Source organism: Urocitellus parryii, chromosome 7, assembly GCF_045843805.1.
Source record: "Urocitellus parryii isolate mUroPar1 chromosome 7, mUroPar1.hap1, whole genome shotgun sequence".
In the NCBI taxonomy this organism is placed as follows: Eukaryota; Metazoa; Chordata; class Mammalia; order Rodentia; family Sciuridae; genus Urocitellus; species Urocitellus parryii.
Window position 1 is genome coordinate 126,057,170 of NC_135537.1, and position 18,015 is coordinate 126,075,184.

At 41.0% G+C, this 18,015-nt stretch overlaps 1 protein-coding gene across 1 annotated transcript in view; it reads right to left on the reverse strand.

Annotated features, from left to right (window-relative positions):
- Positions 1–18,015, reverse strand: part of Dnah9 (dynein axonemal heavy chain 9) — a 340,627-nt gene that overhangs the window by 127,800 nt on the left and 194,812 nt on the right. Inside the window, exons 44-45 of the mRNA XM_026390513.2 lie at positions 9,270–9,432; positions 6,673–6,796 (exon numbers count right to left, since the gene is read on the reverse strand). Coding sequence (XP_026246298.2) covers positions 6,673–6,796; positions 9,270–9,432 — 287 coding nt within the window. The remainder of the gene's footprint in view (positions 1–6,672; positions 6,797–9,269; positions 9,433–18,015) is intronic.

Here is an 18,015-nt window from a genome sequence, read left to right on the forward strand (position 1 = left end):
AAGGGGGAGTTCATAATCCACGTGAATCAAACTGTGTAATATGATGTATTAAGAACTATGTAATGTTATGAACGACCAATAAAAAAAATTAACATATCAGATAAACCAAATATTGGTGAGGTTGGAAAGAAACAAGTATTCATGCACCAGAAACTAAATTTGCATAACTACTCCAGAAAATAATTTGACATTTTATTTAGCAATGTTGAAATGCAGGTACAAGGCAATCTAGTGATCTAGTTTTTGAGTCCCTATTTAAAGCAACTCTGACAAACTTCACAAGTTTCTATTTTGCAACATTGTTCATAATTGCATGGGTGTTTGTTATATTAAATTTTGAGCTCCCAAAATACATTATAAAGAAATTATAGGAAAACATAAAGGGGGGAAAAGTCAACATGGGTGGTGAGGATGGGAAAGGAGTGAGTTTTATACTTTTGAGAATTTAGCCTGGGGAAATGCTCTGGGATTGTTACTTGCATTTCAAGTGAGAGAAAGGCGATTTACAATTTTCTTTTTTGAGGGAGAGACTAGGTCATGTTTGAAAGACAAGACTTTTCCTAAAGAAGAGATGGACTGGAACAAAATTTTGAATTAGGAACTACACGGGGTAGGTTCTTAGTTCAGTCTGAAGGGCTGGTCTTGGAGAGGTGGAATGGTAATATTGGAGAAAGGGAGAAATATACAAAGAAACGAAAACTGTTGCTTAAAGGTAGTTGAGAGGCTCATCCTGAATGAGATAAGTTTCTTTAAATAAAAGAGATGAGATTGGGAGAGAGGAATGAAGGAAGCAGTGACATAGCTAAAAAGTGGGAAACACTATATATCATGTGTTTTCATCAGCTTTTTCATTGCTGTGATCCAAAGATGTGACAAGAACAGTTTTGAGGAGGAAAAGTTTATTTTGGCTTACAGTTTCAGAGGTTCAGTCCGTGCTTGGCTGGCTCCATAGCTGTGGGCCTGGGGTGAGATGAAGCATCATGGCGGAAGGTGTAGAGGAGGAGAGCAATGGCAACCAGGAACCAGAGAGAGGGTTGGAGAGAGGGAGAGAGATCGAGAGCTTGGCTCACCAGGGACAAAATAGAAACCCAAAGAAATGCTGCAAGTGACCTACTTCCTTCAGCCACACCCTTCCTGTGTACAGTTACAACATCGGTACCTTCACCTTATGAAAAAACAAATCCTGAATATTTTCTCTGACATACGGAAGCTGATTCATAGTGGGATAGGAAGGAGGAGCATGGGAGGAATAGATGAACTCTGGATTGGGCAGAGGGGTGGGAGGGGAAGAAAGGGGTCATGGGTAATTAATGATGGTGGAATGGGATGATCATTATTATCCAAAGTACATGTATGAAGACAAAAATTGGTGTGAATATACTATGTATACAACCAGAGATATGAAAAATAGTGCTATATATGTGTAATAAGAATCGTAAATGCATTCTGCTGTCATTTATTTAAAAAAAAAAAAAGATGCAGGATACTGAGGAGGCAAATGATGGCCGGCAGGCTAACTGTGGCTCTCTACCTCCTTTCTGTATGATCTGTAAGCAAAGAATGGTTTTTATAATTTTTGATAATTGGATATATTGAATGGCACATGAATGTTATTTGAAGTTCACCTTTTATTGTCCATAAATAACTTTACTGGGTGCAGCTGGACTCTTAGGTATTATCTGGGGTGATTTTTGCACAACAATGTCAGAGTAGAGTCGGTGTGACAGAGATGTGTGCCTTTTCAAAGCCTAAAGTATTGACTTCCTGATGCTTTGTAGGAAATGTCTGCTGACCACTGCTTCTGAGCTACCCGGAGCCAAGATGCTGAAAGCATGTAGTTAATTTAGAGATTTTCCAGCTCATAGGATGGTGGTGTTTGTCACAGGATCCCGAGAACCTGTAAGAAGGGATTGCTAGATGAAATATCTAGGGATAAATGCCTCTGAATTCCTAGCAAAGTCTGATTTTCAGATGTGTTCCTCCAGTTTCTCCTGACAATATTCCTGTCACTTATTCTGTGATGTGCCACATGGTGTTGAAAGCAGGAAGATGAACTGCCGAGGGGGGACTTGTGATGGGAACAGAGGCAGAAGCTATTGAGATATCTGAAAACTTTCCTCCCGAGGCCTGAAACTGGGAAACACTATTTTTGCCTCCAAGTGCTTGCAGGTTTTCTGTGGTCATTAAAATAGTTTGGTCATTAAAATAATGTTTTGCAAAACAGATGAATGCTCATCTTCTCTGTGTTAGTTTCAGATTCCTCAGAGGACACAACTGCTTGAGTGAGAAGAGACCCTGATAGTTTCACAAAGTTCTTTTAACTGAAGCTTGGTGATTAAAAGGGTAAAACTCAGGGTTAGATTCTCCATGACCCCAGTCTTACACTTGCTTATGAGTTTCAACCTGACCACATTCTGATAGTTTCAAAAATATTTCCTGGGTCTCAAGGGAGAAGTGTGACAGTTATTTTGGTATGTCTGTTCCTCTCTATCCATGGCAAGAAGATTTCTGAAAGCCTGTTTTCCCTTGATAGTAAGTAATATGTATGATGGCATGTCATTTTCCTGATATTACACACCTTTGTTCAAGGAATGAATGCCTCCTGAACAGTAATTATGGGCCAGGAGGCGGGCTGAGCACAGAAGGTATGAAAGAAGAAAGAAATACAGCCTCTGCAGGTGGCTACAGTTTTATCTGCTTTGTTTTACTTCCTAAACTGAATGATAGGTATTTAATCATTCTGTTTTTGTATCTCTGAATTATTTAACAAAATAAAATTAACCAACACAATATAGTCTTTGCCTTTCATGAATTTATAATCTTGTTTCAATATAAGGATGATATCAACTGCTTTAGGAACACAGAGGGGACTTACATGGGGGTGACAATGGATCAGTAGAGAGATAACACTTAAGACATGTCTTCTAATATGGGTAGGAGTGAATCCAGACAAAGAAATAGAAGGAAACGAAGTTCAAAATGAGCATCATGAATAAGGATGTCAGAAACAGCATAATGTGCTACTTCAGAGTTAGACATTTCCTAATACAAAAGGGGCTTGGGTTTTATCCTGCACCCAGTTAGGAATTAAAACAGGAATTGTACTTTTGATAAGCCCGGTCTAAAGTATAATACCAGGGGATTGTCTGTGAAGGAGGGAGATGAGTTAAGCATTGCCTGCACTTGTTGAATCAAAAGGTGATAAGGTCAGAGTCACTCTGAAAGAGAAGATATGGATTCAGAAATGTTTCGGGAGAAAAACTGGTGGCCATTGTTTTTGCCTTGGATATAGTGAGGGAAAATTTAGCCATGTAAGGAAATCCACAGAGACACAAAGTCGAGAAGAACCTGTATGGGACTTGGGTACCACAACGAGGAAACAAAACGCTGATTACTTAAGCATCTTTTTGCATCACCCTCTTGGGATTTCTGTTTTTGCATCTGGAGAACCGATCAGATGTGAGTTCAAAGTTGCACTGATTGTGATCAGATCCATGATGAGTCTACAGAATACATTCAAGAGGTTCAATGCGTGCTTTCTGGCTGCCCTTTTGCTCCAAGTTTTGTGGGTTTTTTTTTCTTTCTTTCAGATAAACTGGGTCAGAAGTCAGCTTATGCAACAGCATAGAAGGCTCATCTATGGAAGCCCAGTTCCAGTTGCTCACAGGAGAACCCTTTAATGCCAAGTTCATTACAAATCTTACCAGACTCTGCATCTTCATGTGATATGTATAGAACACTAACGGGGCAACCTAGAAGATGAGGTGATCTTTTCACGTTCTATATACCAACCGTATATTGGTCCAAATATAAAAAGAGCAGTCTGGGTCAGAGGTGGAGCCTGAACTGTGCCTATGACTTTAGAAGAGAAGGGGCCCAGTTGGCTCTACACTCTTCCCTAGACTATACAGAGGCTTCTCAGAGAAGCATAGGACCTCGTGACCGGAGCATGGGAGCTTAATAAGTGATGGTTGAATAAATGAAGAAGTGGAAAGTGATCTAGCCTAAGTCAAGGGAAAGAGATCTTAATTTTAGAGGGAAGTAATTAAGACTTCTGAAAAGTGAAAGGAAATTCCAAACATAAAATTTCAAAGTAAAATGAAGTATGAAATCTATCAGAGTTAGCATAGGAAGAGACATCACACCTGGACTAGACTGTTCAATTTACCAATATAAGGTCTAGTTTCCTAGTTTCTTAGCCAGTTAGTGCTCATTGGGCAGGGGTACTGCAGTAAATGAATGGACTTTCTGGAAGGGTGGAAAACTAGAGGGGGACTTGGTAATTCTCTTTTCTTTTACTAAATTAGGAAGGGGACTTGCTAAACTTGGGTCAAGGATCAAGAGAATAACTTTTGTAAGGGTTCCTTAAATACATGACTTTGATGGTGTACATTCTTCGGAGTCTATCATAACAGGCCAGTGAGGACATAGCAAGAATTAAACTTTTCGGAATGTCTCAAAATAAAAAAAAAAATTAAAAAGGGCTGGAGATGTTGCTCAGTGGTTAAGTGCCCCTGGGTTCAATATCCAGTACCTCTCCCCCAAAAATGATTAGGAGAAAAAAATGTGCTAATCTTAACTATATCTCCACCTTGACATGTCTAGGCAAAGCTTGCTTCTTTTTGACATAGAAGCCTTACAAGGAAACTGTGAGCCTGAAGCTCTATGCCTTTGGAGGAGGCTGACTTCATTAAGTTTTCACTGGGCAAGGTTTCAGAAATTCATTTGCACTTGAGAAAAGTTGTTGTCCAGATGAAAAATTAAAGATACTTAATTGAGGACTAAAACTTCATTTGCCAAAAGTCTAACAACTTCTATGTCCCAGGCATTATTTTAGGAGAAGGTGATCTGGCTGGATTGGTGCCAACTTAATAACAGAGCGAGGATGGCACCAGGCCTGGCGTCTCCAAAGCTACACATTTTTGGAAACACATTTTTACTCTCTTAGGCGGTTTAAAAAATTAGGCTGTAGGATAGTTTCAGAGTGGTAGGCCAATTGGATTCCTTTTTGTTTGTTTGTTTCATTTAATAAAATAATAAAAGATGAGGTAATATTGTAGGTTAACTACCACAGTGATGAGATGTTAAAGGCAGTATTTAGGAAGGGAAATATCCAGTACCTTCAACCTCTCCCCCTTCCAAAAAAAAAAACGATTAGGAAAAAAAAAGTGCTAATCTTAACTATATCTCCACCTTAACACGTCTATGCAAACCTTGCTTCTTCTTTTTTTTTTTTTTAAGAGATAGAGAATTTTTTAATATTTATTTTTTAGCTTTCGGTGGACACAATATCTTTATTTTTTTATGTGGTGCTGAGGATCAAACCCAGCGCCCCATGCATTCCAGGCGACCGCGCTACCTCTTGAGCCACATCCCTGGCCCAACCTTGCTTCTTTTTGACATGGAATCCTTACAAGGAAGCTATGAGCCTGAAACTCGAGAAAATGCACAAGAATTGGTAGGAAAACTTCTGAATATAAAGATAATGTAAACAGAGCAGTCTGGGGAAGAAATGAGTGTGGGGAGCCAGCATGCTAAGGAACCTGGGACACAGACCCTCCTCAGAAACAAGACCTGCTAGTGCATGGTCTGGACTGGGGACCAGTGGCTCTTCATGGAACAACAGTGACAGAGCATGAGGTGGAATATGAAGCAGGCTATGTTCTAAAGCAGTGAAGCTCCTAGGGATTGTCAGGAGCTATCCTGAAATAAGTTACTTATGGCATGGGACAGATGATGGACACATGTACCTGGGGACCATATTGACTTTATAAACTAAAGACTGTTCAATAGATCTAGGAGGTGGATTGTGGAGAAGTGGGCTTTTGAAATTCTGGGAAGCTGGAGGAAGAAATTTTGTTCAGGAACATCTTGGAATGCTGTTTTCTTTTCCCTAGTGAAGAGGTGGTTTTACAGAGGCTGCATTTGGTTTAAGAGGCAGGAATATATGTTCTCCCTTTAATTGATATAAATATATACATGTTTATATAGATGCTTAATTTATGCATTATATTTTTGTATGTACTCTATTGTCTCATGTAAATTTGTGTGTATGAAGTATACACACACACACACACACATATGATTTTTGGGGAATTACACATTAATCAATAAGAACAATAGAGTAGCAAGAGTCAAGCTTTTCTGTGAAGTCCTATCTTGCACAGATAGTGTCACAGGGCACTAGACAACTCCTGTCAAGGTCATCAGGAACTAAGGAAAAGGATGTGGAGATATTCTACATCTGTTTCTGTTTCCAGCGGGTTCTGAATCTTTGGTGAATTACATTGGCAACCCAATTTTTTCCAGTTGTACCAGTGTTGGGTATACATTATCTCTGTATTTCTTCCTGCCAATATCTAACCTTCAGCTTTTCTTCATGATGAATATAGAGAAGAAATAGCACCTTCTCTCTGACTAAGTAGATTCCCAGATTCTTACCTGCTTTTCTCCCCATAACCAGATCTTGTCCCAGTAAGATAGCCTCAAGATTATTGCTTGATTTGCAATGCAAGTAGAATCTAAGAGCCAGGACAGTGGGCCCAGCACCAAACCTGGGAAGACTGATCAGTTTTCTCCCTCATTTCTATGACTCATCTTTTCTGACCTTGGTGGATGTCTCCACCTCTGAATGACTCTATTAGAGACACTCGAATGCAAATAACCTCTTACCAGATGCCAAGAGATCGTTGATGAGCACCAGGAACCGCTCGTCAGCCACCTGGGCATCAGTCATAAGGAACACAGTGCTGAGATTCTTCACCCCAGCTTTCAGACACAGGCCAGCCAGGTCCACCTGTGGGAAAATCGATACCAGAAATCCTGAGAAGGGGACCTTCTTGAAAGAGATCCCCAATCCACTCTTTAGAAATGGAACCATTTTCTTGTTTATTTTAATTGGAAATAAAGCAAGGTGACAGTGAGAGGCAGGGAAAATCTGCCTCACTCTCAGGCTCAGTGCCAATGGAGTTGGGTGAGTAAAACCACATAGGGAGGACCTCTAATTCATACAACCATGGGGACTCCTTAATGAGCTCCTGGAGTTTTTGATTTGTGCAGATATAAGAGAGATGGTCCTTTCCAAAGGATGGAGGTGTTCTCTGTTCATCTGTTTTACTTGTATCATTATGCAAGCAAATGGACCTGCTCTAGAAGGCAGGTAACTGCTTTTGGTCTTGACAGAAGGATTTTGTTCTTGGGGCTATCTCATGCTGGCAGCATCTTGCATTCTTATGACTAGCTACAGCAAAACTTTTGTTGAAAAAAAAATATAGATTTGGGAATACACTTTCCCTGCAACAGACAATCAGCTGTAGGCAATCACACGTTCAAAACTATAGATGGATGAAGTTTGGGGCAAGGATGCCAGGCCCTGAATTTTACCCAGCATGGTCAGTCTCGGTTCTTTTGCTATATCAACTTCACAAAGTTCAGCCATTGTCCAGTACCTTGCTCTCTTTTCTTTCTTTATTTTTAATAGCTTTTTTAGTTGTAGATGGATGCAATATCTTTATTTTATTTATTTATCTCTAGATGGTGCTGAGGCTTGAATCCAGGGCCTCACACATGCCAGGCAAGTGCTCTACCACTGAGCTACAGCCCCAGACACCCTTGCTCTCTTTCCTATCACCAGTCAGAGATCATTTCCTAACAGCCTCCTACATTCTGTTCCTATAATAGTGGTCCTCTTTGTGCTTTGAATACATCCCTGGCTGCTCAGCCACTGTGACTTATTTTTAAAATGGACATGTTTCTTTCTCTTCCTCTCTCCCTGCTCCTCCCTAATCTCTCTCTCTCCCTCACTCTAATCTCAGGGAAACAGGATTACCTTTCTTCCCCATGCTAGACAGAGTTATCTGTCCTTGAGCACACACCCCACCACAGGAACGAAGTAATCCAGACTTTGGGGATGGCACAGGAAGATCTCAGAAATGACTATCTCCCAAATGAACAAGTGAATTACATCTCCAACAGAGAACGCTGGAATGTAGCCTTTGAATCACCTCTTTAAAAGCCCCCTGCTTCCCTTGACTGGCAGAATCACAGCCTCTGGAACAGGAATCCCCTGTGCTTCAAAGCAATAAAACTTCTTTTTCCTTTTTCTCAAAACTGTGTCCTTGTTATTGGATTGGCACAGGGGGCAAGGACTGCACTTTCAGTAACATTATTGCAGAGCTTTCTTGGTATCCAAATAATTCAAGATAATACACTTCCTTTTAGATCAATGGTTCTTACCTTATGCTTTTACAAAATGATCTAAGGCAGTGTTTTTTAATTCTCATTAGAATCATCTGGAGGATGCTTTGAAAAATCCTTATGCCCAGGCTATTTCTCATGCTAGTTGAGTCAGAATAGCTGGGGGTAGGATGCAGCCATTGGCATTATTTGAAGATCCCCAGTGATTCTGGGATTTAGCCAAAGTCTCAGTGTAGAACTACTGTCTTACATCATTCTGTAAATGCATAGTTCCCATTACTATGCTGTCTTGTTTTATCTTTTTTTTTTTTTTGAAACACTGAAGAAAGACCTAATGTGAACCTGATGTATGACCTTGGATACAGCCAAGGTCAAGAGCCTGAGCTGTGGCTTCAGAGCAGAAGCCAGCATGTACCTCTCCCATCAGTGGCTGGAATATTATGAGAGCAGGTGGCTCAGGGCTGGCTGGAGTTCTTCCAGGAACAGGAAAGGCAGCATCTCGATATAAATTACACCATGACTTTCTATTGTGACTTGGTTGTGGCCATGCATAAAATCGAGAGGACTAGACAAAGGATCTCTGAAGGTTGTATGTGTCTTTCTTCACTTTCCAGGACATGCATCATGCATGGCTCCTAAGGGCTGGTCTCTGAAACCAGAAAATGTCCCTGCAGGACCTGAGGGGGCCAGTGATTATTGAATCCATCTTTTAAAATCTGAATTTCTTAATAAAACTTGGGTAGACTGTTGGGATTCTTCCTGCATGTACTAGGGAAGTTAGCAAGCTGCATGCTGAATTTGATATAGATTTGGGGCAAAAGCTGAGACCCCACGGATGTCATAAGGGCAGCTGAGGACTTGCAAAGGCAGACCTTGGAGAGGTCACTGCACGCAGGCTGAGTCTAATAAGAAAAGAGCCCCTCCTGTCACCAACCCAGACACTAAGGAGAAAATGGACAATTAAAGGGAGACTCTGGACAGGGGAACTAGAGAGCTAAGGAAGGTTGACAAGGAGTCATGGGTGGTTGGACACAGGCTGAGTCTACTCCTCCCCAGCCGGCAGGCCTTCTCACCTTGAAGTCAGGGATCTGGTAGCCTTTGCGCAGCGTGATCTGGAACACATCCATGGAGCTGATGAAAGCCGCGAGCCTTGTCAGACTCTGTTTGCCGCTCCCACCTACGCCAATCAGCAGAGCATTCCCCCGTGGGGACTCCAAGATGCGATTGATATGGCAGCTACAGAGGAAGAAGCAGAGGCCTGCTGCTTTGATCAGACTTTTCCCAGAACGAGGCATATATCCATCTTAGGGAGAATAGGAACTTTCCTTGGAAGCGGCACATCATGGGCTGAGCCATGGGGACCTGATAAAATGTCCCCAAACCCAGCTCTGCCTTCTTGCCCAAGTGGACTAAAGTTGCTGTTGATTTGAATCCATAGCCTTCCGTGAACCGGGGAGAGACAAGTCCAGGCCAGGCAGACAGCACTGCAGGGGTCAGCCACAGGGATGGGAGGGCCCAGGATTCCCCTCCCTCTTCTCCCCATTAAGCCTGACTTTGCCCGCCCCCACCCTACTTCACTTAGTCTCCCCTATTTGTGCTTTTGGGCAAGAAGAGGGAACAGGAAAAAGAGAAAAGTAGAAGACATATTACTAAAATAATAATAATAATAATAATAAATATCAGGGGAGGCTTGGGGACATGGCAAGACCAGAACAGAGTCTTAGGAAAGAAGAGGAGCATGAGGCAGGAAGGGTAAGAACAGAGCCTGACATAGTTTCTCTCTGCCTCCTTTAGACCTTGGTGGATGTTGATGCTCTTGTAATGAATATTTGCAGATTCTTATTGCCAATCCGCAAGACACCCACATCCTTGGCTTCTGGATTCTTCCCCTCATGGCTTAGCTTCTTCTCATCGCCCTCAGTGTCCACCTCAGCATTGGGGAAATATTCCAGGTCTCACGCTGGACTTAGACCACCCTCTCCAAAGGAAGCTACTGCCCCAGTCCCTCCAAGCCTTCCTCAAATGCCACTCTGCATCAAGCCCTCCAGACTCTCTCTAGGAGACGCTGCCAACCTTTTCTTTAAGCCCTCTCCTGGGTGCACGTTATTTATAAAAAGAACTCCTGTTCCTGTTTCATGTCCATCTTAAAAACAATGGCTATGCATTGCACAAACTCTATAAAACACTGGAGAGAATGCACAATTGGCTGCTATCTAATAAGAAACATTATTGATATTAATAATTAATTGGCCTTGTGGACTTTTCCCTACTATCTAAATTTTTTGTAAATACGTTTACATTCATTACACCTAAAAAGTCAATATATTTACATCTCGTCAATTTTTAAAAATTGGGCTTGGGTTCACCCTTTAGACTGAAGATCGTGTTTTGAACCATTTTTTTTTTTCATTTAGCATTATACTCTGATTATTTCCCCCTGCCAGTAACAATCTGCTGAATCTTGCTTTTGATGCTGGGACAATATTGTATAAAACATGAATATTATATTCATATAAAAATAGAATAAGTTGCTTATCTGTAATAGCCTACTGTTGGATGTTTAGATTGTCTCTAACATAGTGCAGCTATAAATAATAAAATATAATCTCTTTGTTTCGATCTCTAATTTTTTTTCTTGGGATAAATTCCTAGGAGTAAAATTGCTGAGTCAGGCAGTAGGACACTTTCTGTAGATTTTGATATGTTCCAGAAAACCACCACCCCCCCAGAAGAGTGGCACTAAGTTTTAATTTTCTAAGGTAAAACTGATCAAAAGGTGAATCTGTGGTATTGCAGGCTGAGGATTTATTGGATTGTATTCACTGAATTAGAATATAAATCCGTGAATGCAGGCCTTGGTGATCTTGGGACAAAAAGAGAACGATAATAAGAATTCAGGTAGCATTTGGCCAAATAGAACAGGGATACATTTGAAATTGAATTTCACAGAATACATTCCTATTTTCCTGTCTTATGTTAAGGATATTATAATTAGAAACACTATACCCAAATTAAGGAATGGTGCAATGACTTAAGGTCTGTGTGACATCAGTTTGGAGGGAGGGCTGGGAAGTAGTTTTGGTGGGTGGGGTTTGACCGGTTAAAATACAAGTATGTGTGAAGTCACAGGGCTCATGCTGAGCTTCTTTGGGATGAATTTTCTTATTAGGGCAAATTTCTTGCATGTACTGATGACTTGGTCAGAATTAGCATAAAATAACTGTTTGTGGGTCCTCATTGTATTTGTTGTTGGGAAGGAAACTGCACAAGTATATGTGTCAACAATCAGTACCAGCTGCATGAAGGGGGGCCTGGTGCCCAACCTCATGCATGTATGCATGCAAGTACACACACACACACACACACACACACACACAAATCTTTGCCAATTTAGTGGCTAAAAATATTATTGTTTTAATTTTAAATTTTTTATTTTTATGGAATTGAACCTTTGTCATGCTTATCGATCCTTCTATATTTTTTATTTTGTAAATTTTATGCTCATGTACTTTGCCCACTTTTAAACTTAAGTGTGCTTCTAGATTTGTAAGGTCTCTTTATTTAAGTTTTGAATTATCCTCCAACTTGTCACTATTACCTTTTAGTTTTCTTTAAAGTATTTTGGATGCACGGAAATTTTTAGAATTTAAAATCATATCTCACTGAATTTTATGTAGTTACAATTCATTCATCTAAGTATTTAGGAATTATTTACTGACCTGCATTTACTGTTTTTTTAAAATGATTTTACTTTTTCACTTTAATAATTTAATTAGAATATTTATGCTCTATCTTTTTCAGCTAGAATTATACTTCTCTTGCTCTCTTTTTAAACCATCATTTCACAACATCTGAAGAGTCTGCCTACTTGTTTGGGATGCATTTCCGTGCTGGACATTGAAGATATCCAACAAAACTTTATTAAAGTAAAATGGAACATGTCCATGCCTTAAACTCAGTGTCACATTTGGGATTATGTATGTAGTTATTCATGGTGCTACGTGCAAGGGGTCATTTGCTTTGTGTCTCCTTTGTGAAAGGTGCTAAGATATCCAGGTTCTCTCTCCTGATTTAGAAAAGGTGAGGTGGGAATGGATTCGTGGAGGAGAGGGGCAATCTTGGGGGGGGGGGAAGATTTGGACTCCAACTGGGTTCTCCGGGATGTCCAACACCCAACTGTATTCTAGAAGGCCTGAACTCAGTTTTGCTCATGTCATTCGATATCTAAATGGAAAACACATCGTTAGTGATGAAGTTTCCAAAGAAGAATGGCTAAGTCTGCAGTTGTCAGCATCAGGTTCCAGCTGGGGATTCATTAACAACCTCCGAGGAGGGCAAAGGGTTCTGCATTTAAATTACAAAATTTAAAAAGAAGATCAATATTCTAAAGAGCTCCTGGGCCAGCCAGCCACCGCCAGTCTATGTTAAGCTCTTTACTGAATTTCTGGGAGATTAAAAACAAAAGCTGAAGATGCAACACAGCACAGCTGGAGAAGGCTGGTTTATTGAAGACTACACACACACACACACACACACACACACACACACACAAATCCCCTGGAGAACTAATAAGATACTTTTGGCACAAAAGAAGTACATCTGAAGTTCTTTTTTGCTAATGATGGCTAAGTGATTCTCAAAGAAAAAAAAGAGCAGGCAGAAAATCCACATGGGAGTACAAAAAAAAAAAAAAAAAAAACAAAGAGGCAAAGAAAAAGATGAATGAAGACGGTGTCAAAAGCGGGTGAAAAGATCTAGTTGAAGGTTTTAAGAAAAGGCAGAAGGAGAATCTGCTGAAATAATGAAGGTGTTGTGAATGGATAATTATGATTGTAATGCATTCCACTGTTGTCATGTATGTAAGAAATAAAAAAAATAAAAATAAAAAAATGAAGGAATTCAATAGAAGAACAAATTCAATGGTATTATGGAGAAGGGAAGCAAGCATACCAAGAGAAAAATGAATATGTATTGACTGCTTTCTCGGGGTGAAGCATTTCCCATAGGCAGCAACAACCCTACCACCAGGGTATTTTTATTATTCTCGATTTCCAGATGAAGAACGTGAGGCTTGGGGAAGTTAGGTATCCTTGCCAAAGCACCCCAGCCAATTCATGGCAGACCTGGGACTCACCCTCCAGAACCCACACCTACTGTTATTGGGTTTAAAGCAGGAGAAGGGAAAGAAGCAACATTGGGAGAAGGTGTCGGGGCATCCAACAAAAGAAAATACTAAAATGTTCTAGTGACAAGAAGAAAATTAGACAGATGAAGTCACAATGAACATAGGGTCATCCTGCACCATTAAAATAGGCTGACTCTCACCTTGTTCTGCATCCCCTGCCCCACAGGACTCCTAGTTCCTCAGAAAGCACATACAGATAATTTTCTTCTTCTGTGCCAATCCCAACTCGGGTCTCAGGGGGTGGTATTTTCCCGGAGCAAGCCCTAAATGCTCTGAGTCTTGGGCACCTAGAGACTGTGGCATCTTGCTGCTTATCATTCATGTTTCTCAGTGCATTGTTTGGCCTCCCTTTTCTTTGTGGTCTAAGGTTATGTGGCCGGTAGGAGCAGCACAGAGGGATCAATGAGCCCACAGGGAGGGGAGGGAAGGGCAGGGCAAGGGGAAAGGAATGGGACATGGATTTTTTTTTTTAAACAAATGTACAGGAAATTATACATCCAAATATACTCTGTGCTTCAGCATTGCCCCCTCAAGACAGTTCATTTTCCCAGTTGTTTTGCCATCGCTAAAAGTGGCTCAGGCCTCTCTTTGGAAATGATCTTTAGACTCTGTATATGAGCCTCAGGAGAAAAGCTAGTTCTCATAACCAGCCCTTAGCTTTTTTTTTTTTTTTTCCTAAAAACAATATCCGTCAGTTTGATCACCCATGTTGGGAATCACTAGCTGTTCTCCCAAATTAAATTCACCCTTAAAGCGCAAAGACTCGCCTCAGCTCCAAAACGGATGCGGAGGTGCTGGTAGCTCTTAAGAGGAGGAAAAATACTGGTTGCACTATCACGGTGTTAGGCAGTAGACATTTTAAGCCCTTATTTACTGAATACCTACTATGTACTAGGCACTGTCCAAGGTACTAGAGATTCGGCAATGAGCAAGACAGGCTGTGCACTGGATTCGTCGAGGGTAGGGGAAGCTTATGGGAAAACGTCACATGTGAAGGGCAAGAGCACAGACTCTGGACCCAGACTGCACAGGTGTGAGACTTGGCTTCCTTTCTATGAGGTATATGACCTCAGGCAGCTTCTCTTCTCATTTACAATATAGGGAGAACAATAGGCCTTACCTTCTTTAGGTCTTTTTATAAGGACTAAATGAATTGATATATTCAAAGCACCATGAACCTGACCCATGGTGATTTTTATGTCTAATGTGTCATATCAGATGCTGCATTTTTGGGTAAGACCCTCTGGATCACCTATGAAATTGGAGTCTCCATCCTCTAGCATCTCCCCTTTCCCTTTATTCTCCTCTACTTGGTTTATTCCTAGATAATATGTTAAAAAGTTTTATAGGGCACCTGCTAGATTCCAGACAATGTCCTAGGTATCGGGGATCTGTAGTCAATAAAATCAAGATCCCCTACACCCATACTAAGGTGGTCTAATCCATAAACATGTGTTGGATGAATGGATGGATGCATGCCAAGAAAGTAGACACAATAGTAAATCACAAAAAAATGCAACAGGGTGTCCAGTAATATGAGCGATGACAACTGACCTTAGCAAGAGGTGAGTCTATGGTGATTACCGTGGGAACCGCTTTGTTCAGATGGTAAGCAGTGGGTTGAGGAGAATTAGAGGTGAGGAGATATGACAAGTATGGATAATTTCTTTGGTGAGTTTTGCTGGAGAGAAATGAGGGTTAGTAGATGGGAAGGGATACGAAGATCAAGGAATATTTTATTATTTCCTGGATAAGTGGTATCATGGGAGGTGTGTATGTACATTAATGTGCATACAGAAATTAATGATGGGGTAACAGGAAAAAGGAGAGAGAGAAAAGAGGGGAGGGAGAGGGAAATAGAGAGGGAGAAGAAAAAGGAGAAGGAGAGAGAGAGAGAGAGGCAGAGATGATAATTATAGGAAGGAATAAAATCACTGAGAAGATGAGAAGGGTTGGGATCCCATCCACATGTTTGAAGGGATCAGCCCCAGGTAAGAACCAAACTCATTAATTAAAACAGCAAGGAAGGCGCAATTTTGTGGGTAGGATGCTTATGAAATACATGGGCTGTACAGGTATCCCAGGTAGGCAGGTGTAAGAATTCTCAGTGAAACAAGAGATGTGTTTGTTAGCTGGGATTAAAGAGAGGGGAGAAGTGTTAGAAGTTTGAGAGAAAGGAAAAACATATAGTGCAGTTATCTTGGAAAGACAAAGGAACAAAGTGTTCAGGATCGTGGAGGAGGAATTCTAGCAACATTGAGGGCCTACTTGATATTGTGGCCATGACACTGAAGCAAATCTAGTCAATATTGTTATGACTTGGATCTGGAGTGTCTTCTAAAAGCTCATATATGAAAATGTGGTCATCAATGCATCAAGATTCAGAGGTCACACTTTTAGGGAATGATAGAGTTGTGAGGTCTCTGTCAGCTGATGCTGGGAGGAAGTAGGTCACTGGGAGTGTGCCCTGGAATGGTCTGTCTTTTCCCTGGCTCCTTCCTCTATGAGATGAGCCACTTTCCTCTGCCACACCCTTCCACCATGATATTTCTGCCTTGGAACCAGTTGAACATGGATTGAGTCTTCTGAACCATGATCCAAAAGAAATCTCTTCTCCTGCGAATTGTCGTTGTTGGATATTTTGTTCACAGCAATGCAAAAAAAAAAAATGACTAGCACAAACATGGTGAGGGATTCTCCTTCAACCATGAACAGCTGGATAAGGACAGGTGTGGAACAAAGTAACAGACTGGTTTCACCAAAGTGGGGCTTTTCCATGTGGGTACAATGACAGGAGAGGGAGGGGAGTTTGTACCAGGATGACAGAATCCATTGTAGTGGAGGGAGAAAGTAAAGACAGGGTAAGGGGAGTAAAGGAGGTTGAGAAGGTAGTTGGCCCATGAAACAAAGTCTTGATGAAGTTTAAGAAGAGGTGGAATAAAAGATGAGAACAGGTGAGTTCCAGAGTAGGAGGTACAGGGTGGAGAGTGGAATAATTGAAATTCAGATTTTGGAGGTGAATTCGGCATTGATGGTAGATGTTCTAGAGAAGGGACTATAAATGAGGGGCTGAGGTGAGGTGGAAGAAAAGATCATAGGAGCGGAGGAGACCAAGGAACAGAAAGAATGGGGACTAGAAGCCATGGGGGAGGAGGGAGAGATGGCTCAGCACTGAGGAGTGACTGACTGGAAGTCACCTGTCAACTGTCACGAGGGGAGAAGTAGCATGGAACCTGGATTCCGTGTGCTTTGAAAGAGCTGTGGTTTGTGAAGGACAAAAGGAAAAATGACTTGAACATGCCCGGGGGTGGGGGTGAGGGAGGGGGTAAGGAGGAGACTTACAACTCCCTAGACTCTGGGGTACCTGGGCCCAGGAAGGAAACAGCTTTCCTCCATTCAAGGATCCATTGGTTTTTCAGATCCACCAGAGAAGGATGAACTCAAGAGAAATGGAAGATGAGGCAGATTTTATTTCATGTAAACCACAGGCAGAGAGGGAGGATTTGGGAGGGCAGGGAGTGTGGTGGATGGAACTCAGACTGGGGAATGCAGAGCAGTTCTGGGGATAGCACTGGTAGCGTAAGTGGAATTTATCTGGAAAGCTTGCCGATTACTGCCAATCATTCATGCATTGGATAGCAACAACCTTAAAAGAATGATTAATTTTTGAAATGTGTGCACTTGAACAAAAACCCTATTACATTAAAAAAATGTTCCTTTTTTATTAAATTACTTATTCTGATTTTTTATATATGATGGCAGAATGCATTTCAATTCATAGTATACATATAAAGCACAATTTTTCATTTCTCTGGTTGTATGCAAAATAGAGTCACATCATTTGTGACTTCATATATGTACTTAGGTAATGATGTCTAATTTATTCCACCGTTTTTCCTACCCTCTTGCCCTTCCCTTCCCCTCCCTCCCCTTTGCCCTATCTAAAATTCCTCCATTCCTCCCATGCTCCGCCCCCTCCATCACCATTATGAGTCAAGCATCCTCATATCAAAGAAAACATTCAGCCTTTGTTTTTTTGGGATTGGCTTACTTCATTTAGCATGATATTCTCCAACTCTATCCATTTACCTGCAAATGCTGTAATTTTATTATCTTTTAATGCTGAGTAATAGTCCATTGTGTATATATACCAAAGTTTCCCTATCCATTCATCAACTGAAGGGCATCTGGGTTGGTTCCACAATTTGGCTATTGTGAATTGTGCTGCTATAAACATTGACGTGGCTGAACAAAGGCACCCAAAACATATATTGGAGAAAAGATAGCCTCTTCAACAAATGGTGCTAGGAAAACTGGAAGTCCATATGTAACAAAATGAAATTAAGCCCCTATCTTTCACCATGCACACAACTCAACTCAAAGTGGATTAAGGACCTAGGAATTAAACCAGAGACGTTACATCTAATGGAAGAAAAAGTAGGCCCTAATTTCTATCATGTGGGATTAGGCCCTAACTTCCTTAATAAGACTCCTATAGTGCAAGAATTGAAACCAAGAATCAATAAATGGGATGGACTCAAAATAAAAGGCTTCTTCTTAGCAAAAGAAACAATCAATCAGGTGAATAGAAAGCCTATAGAATGGGAGCAAATCTTTACCACAAGCACATCAGA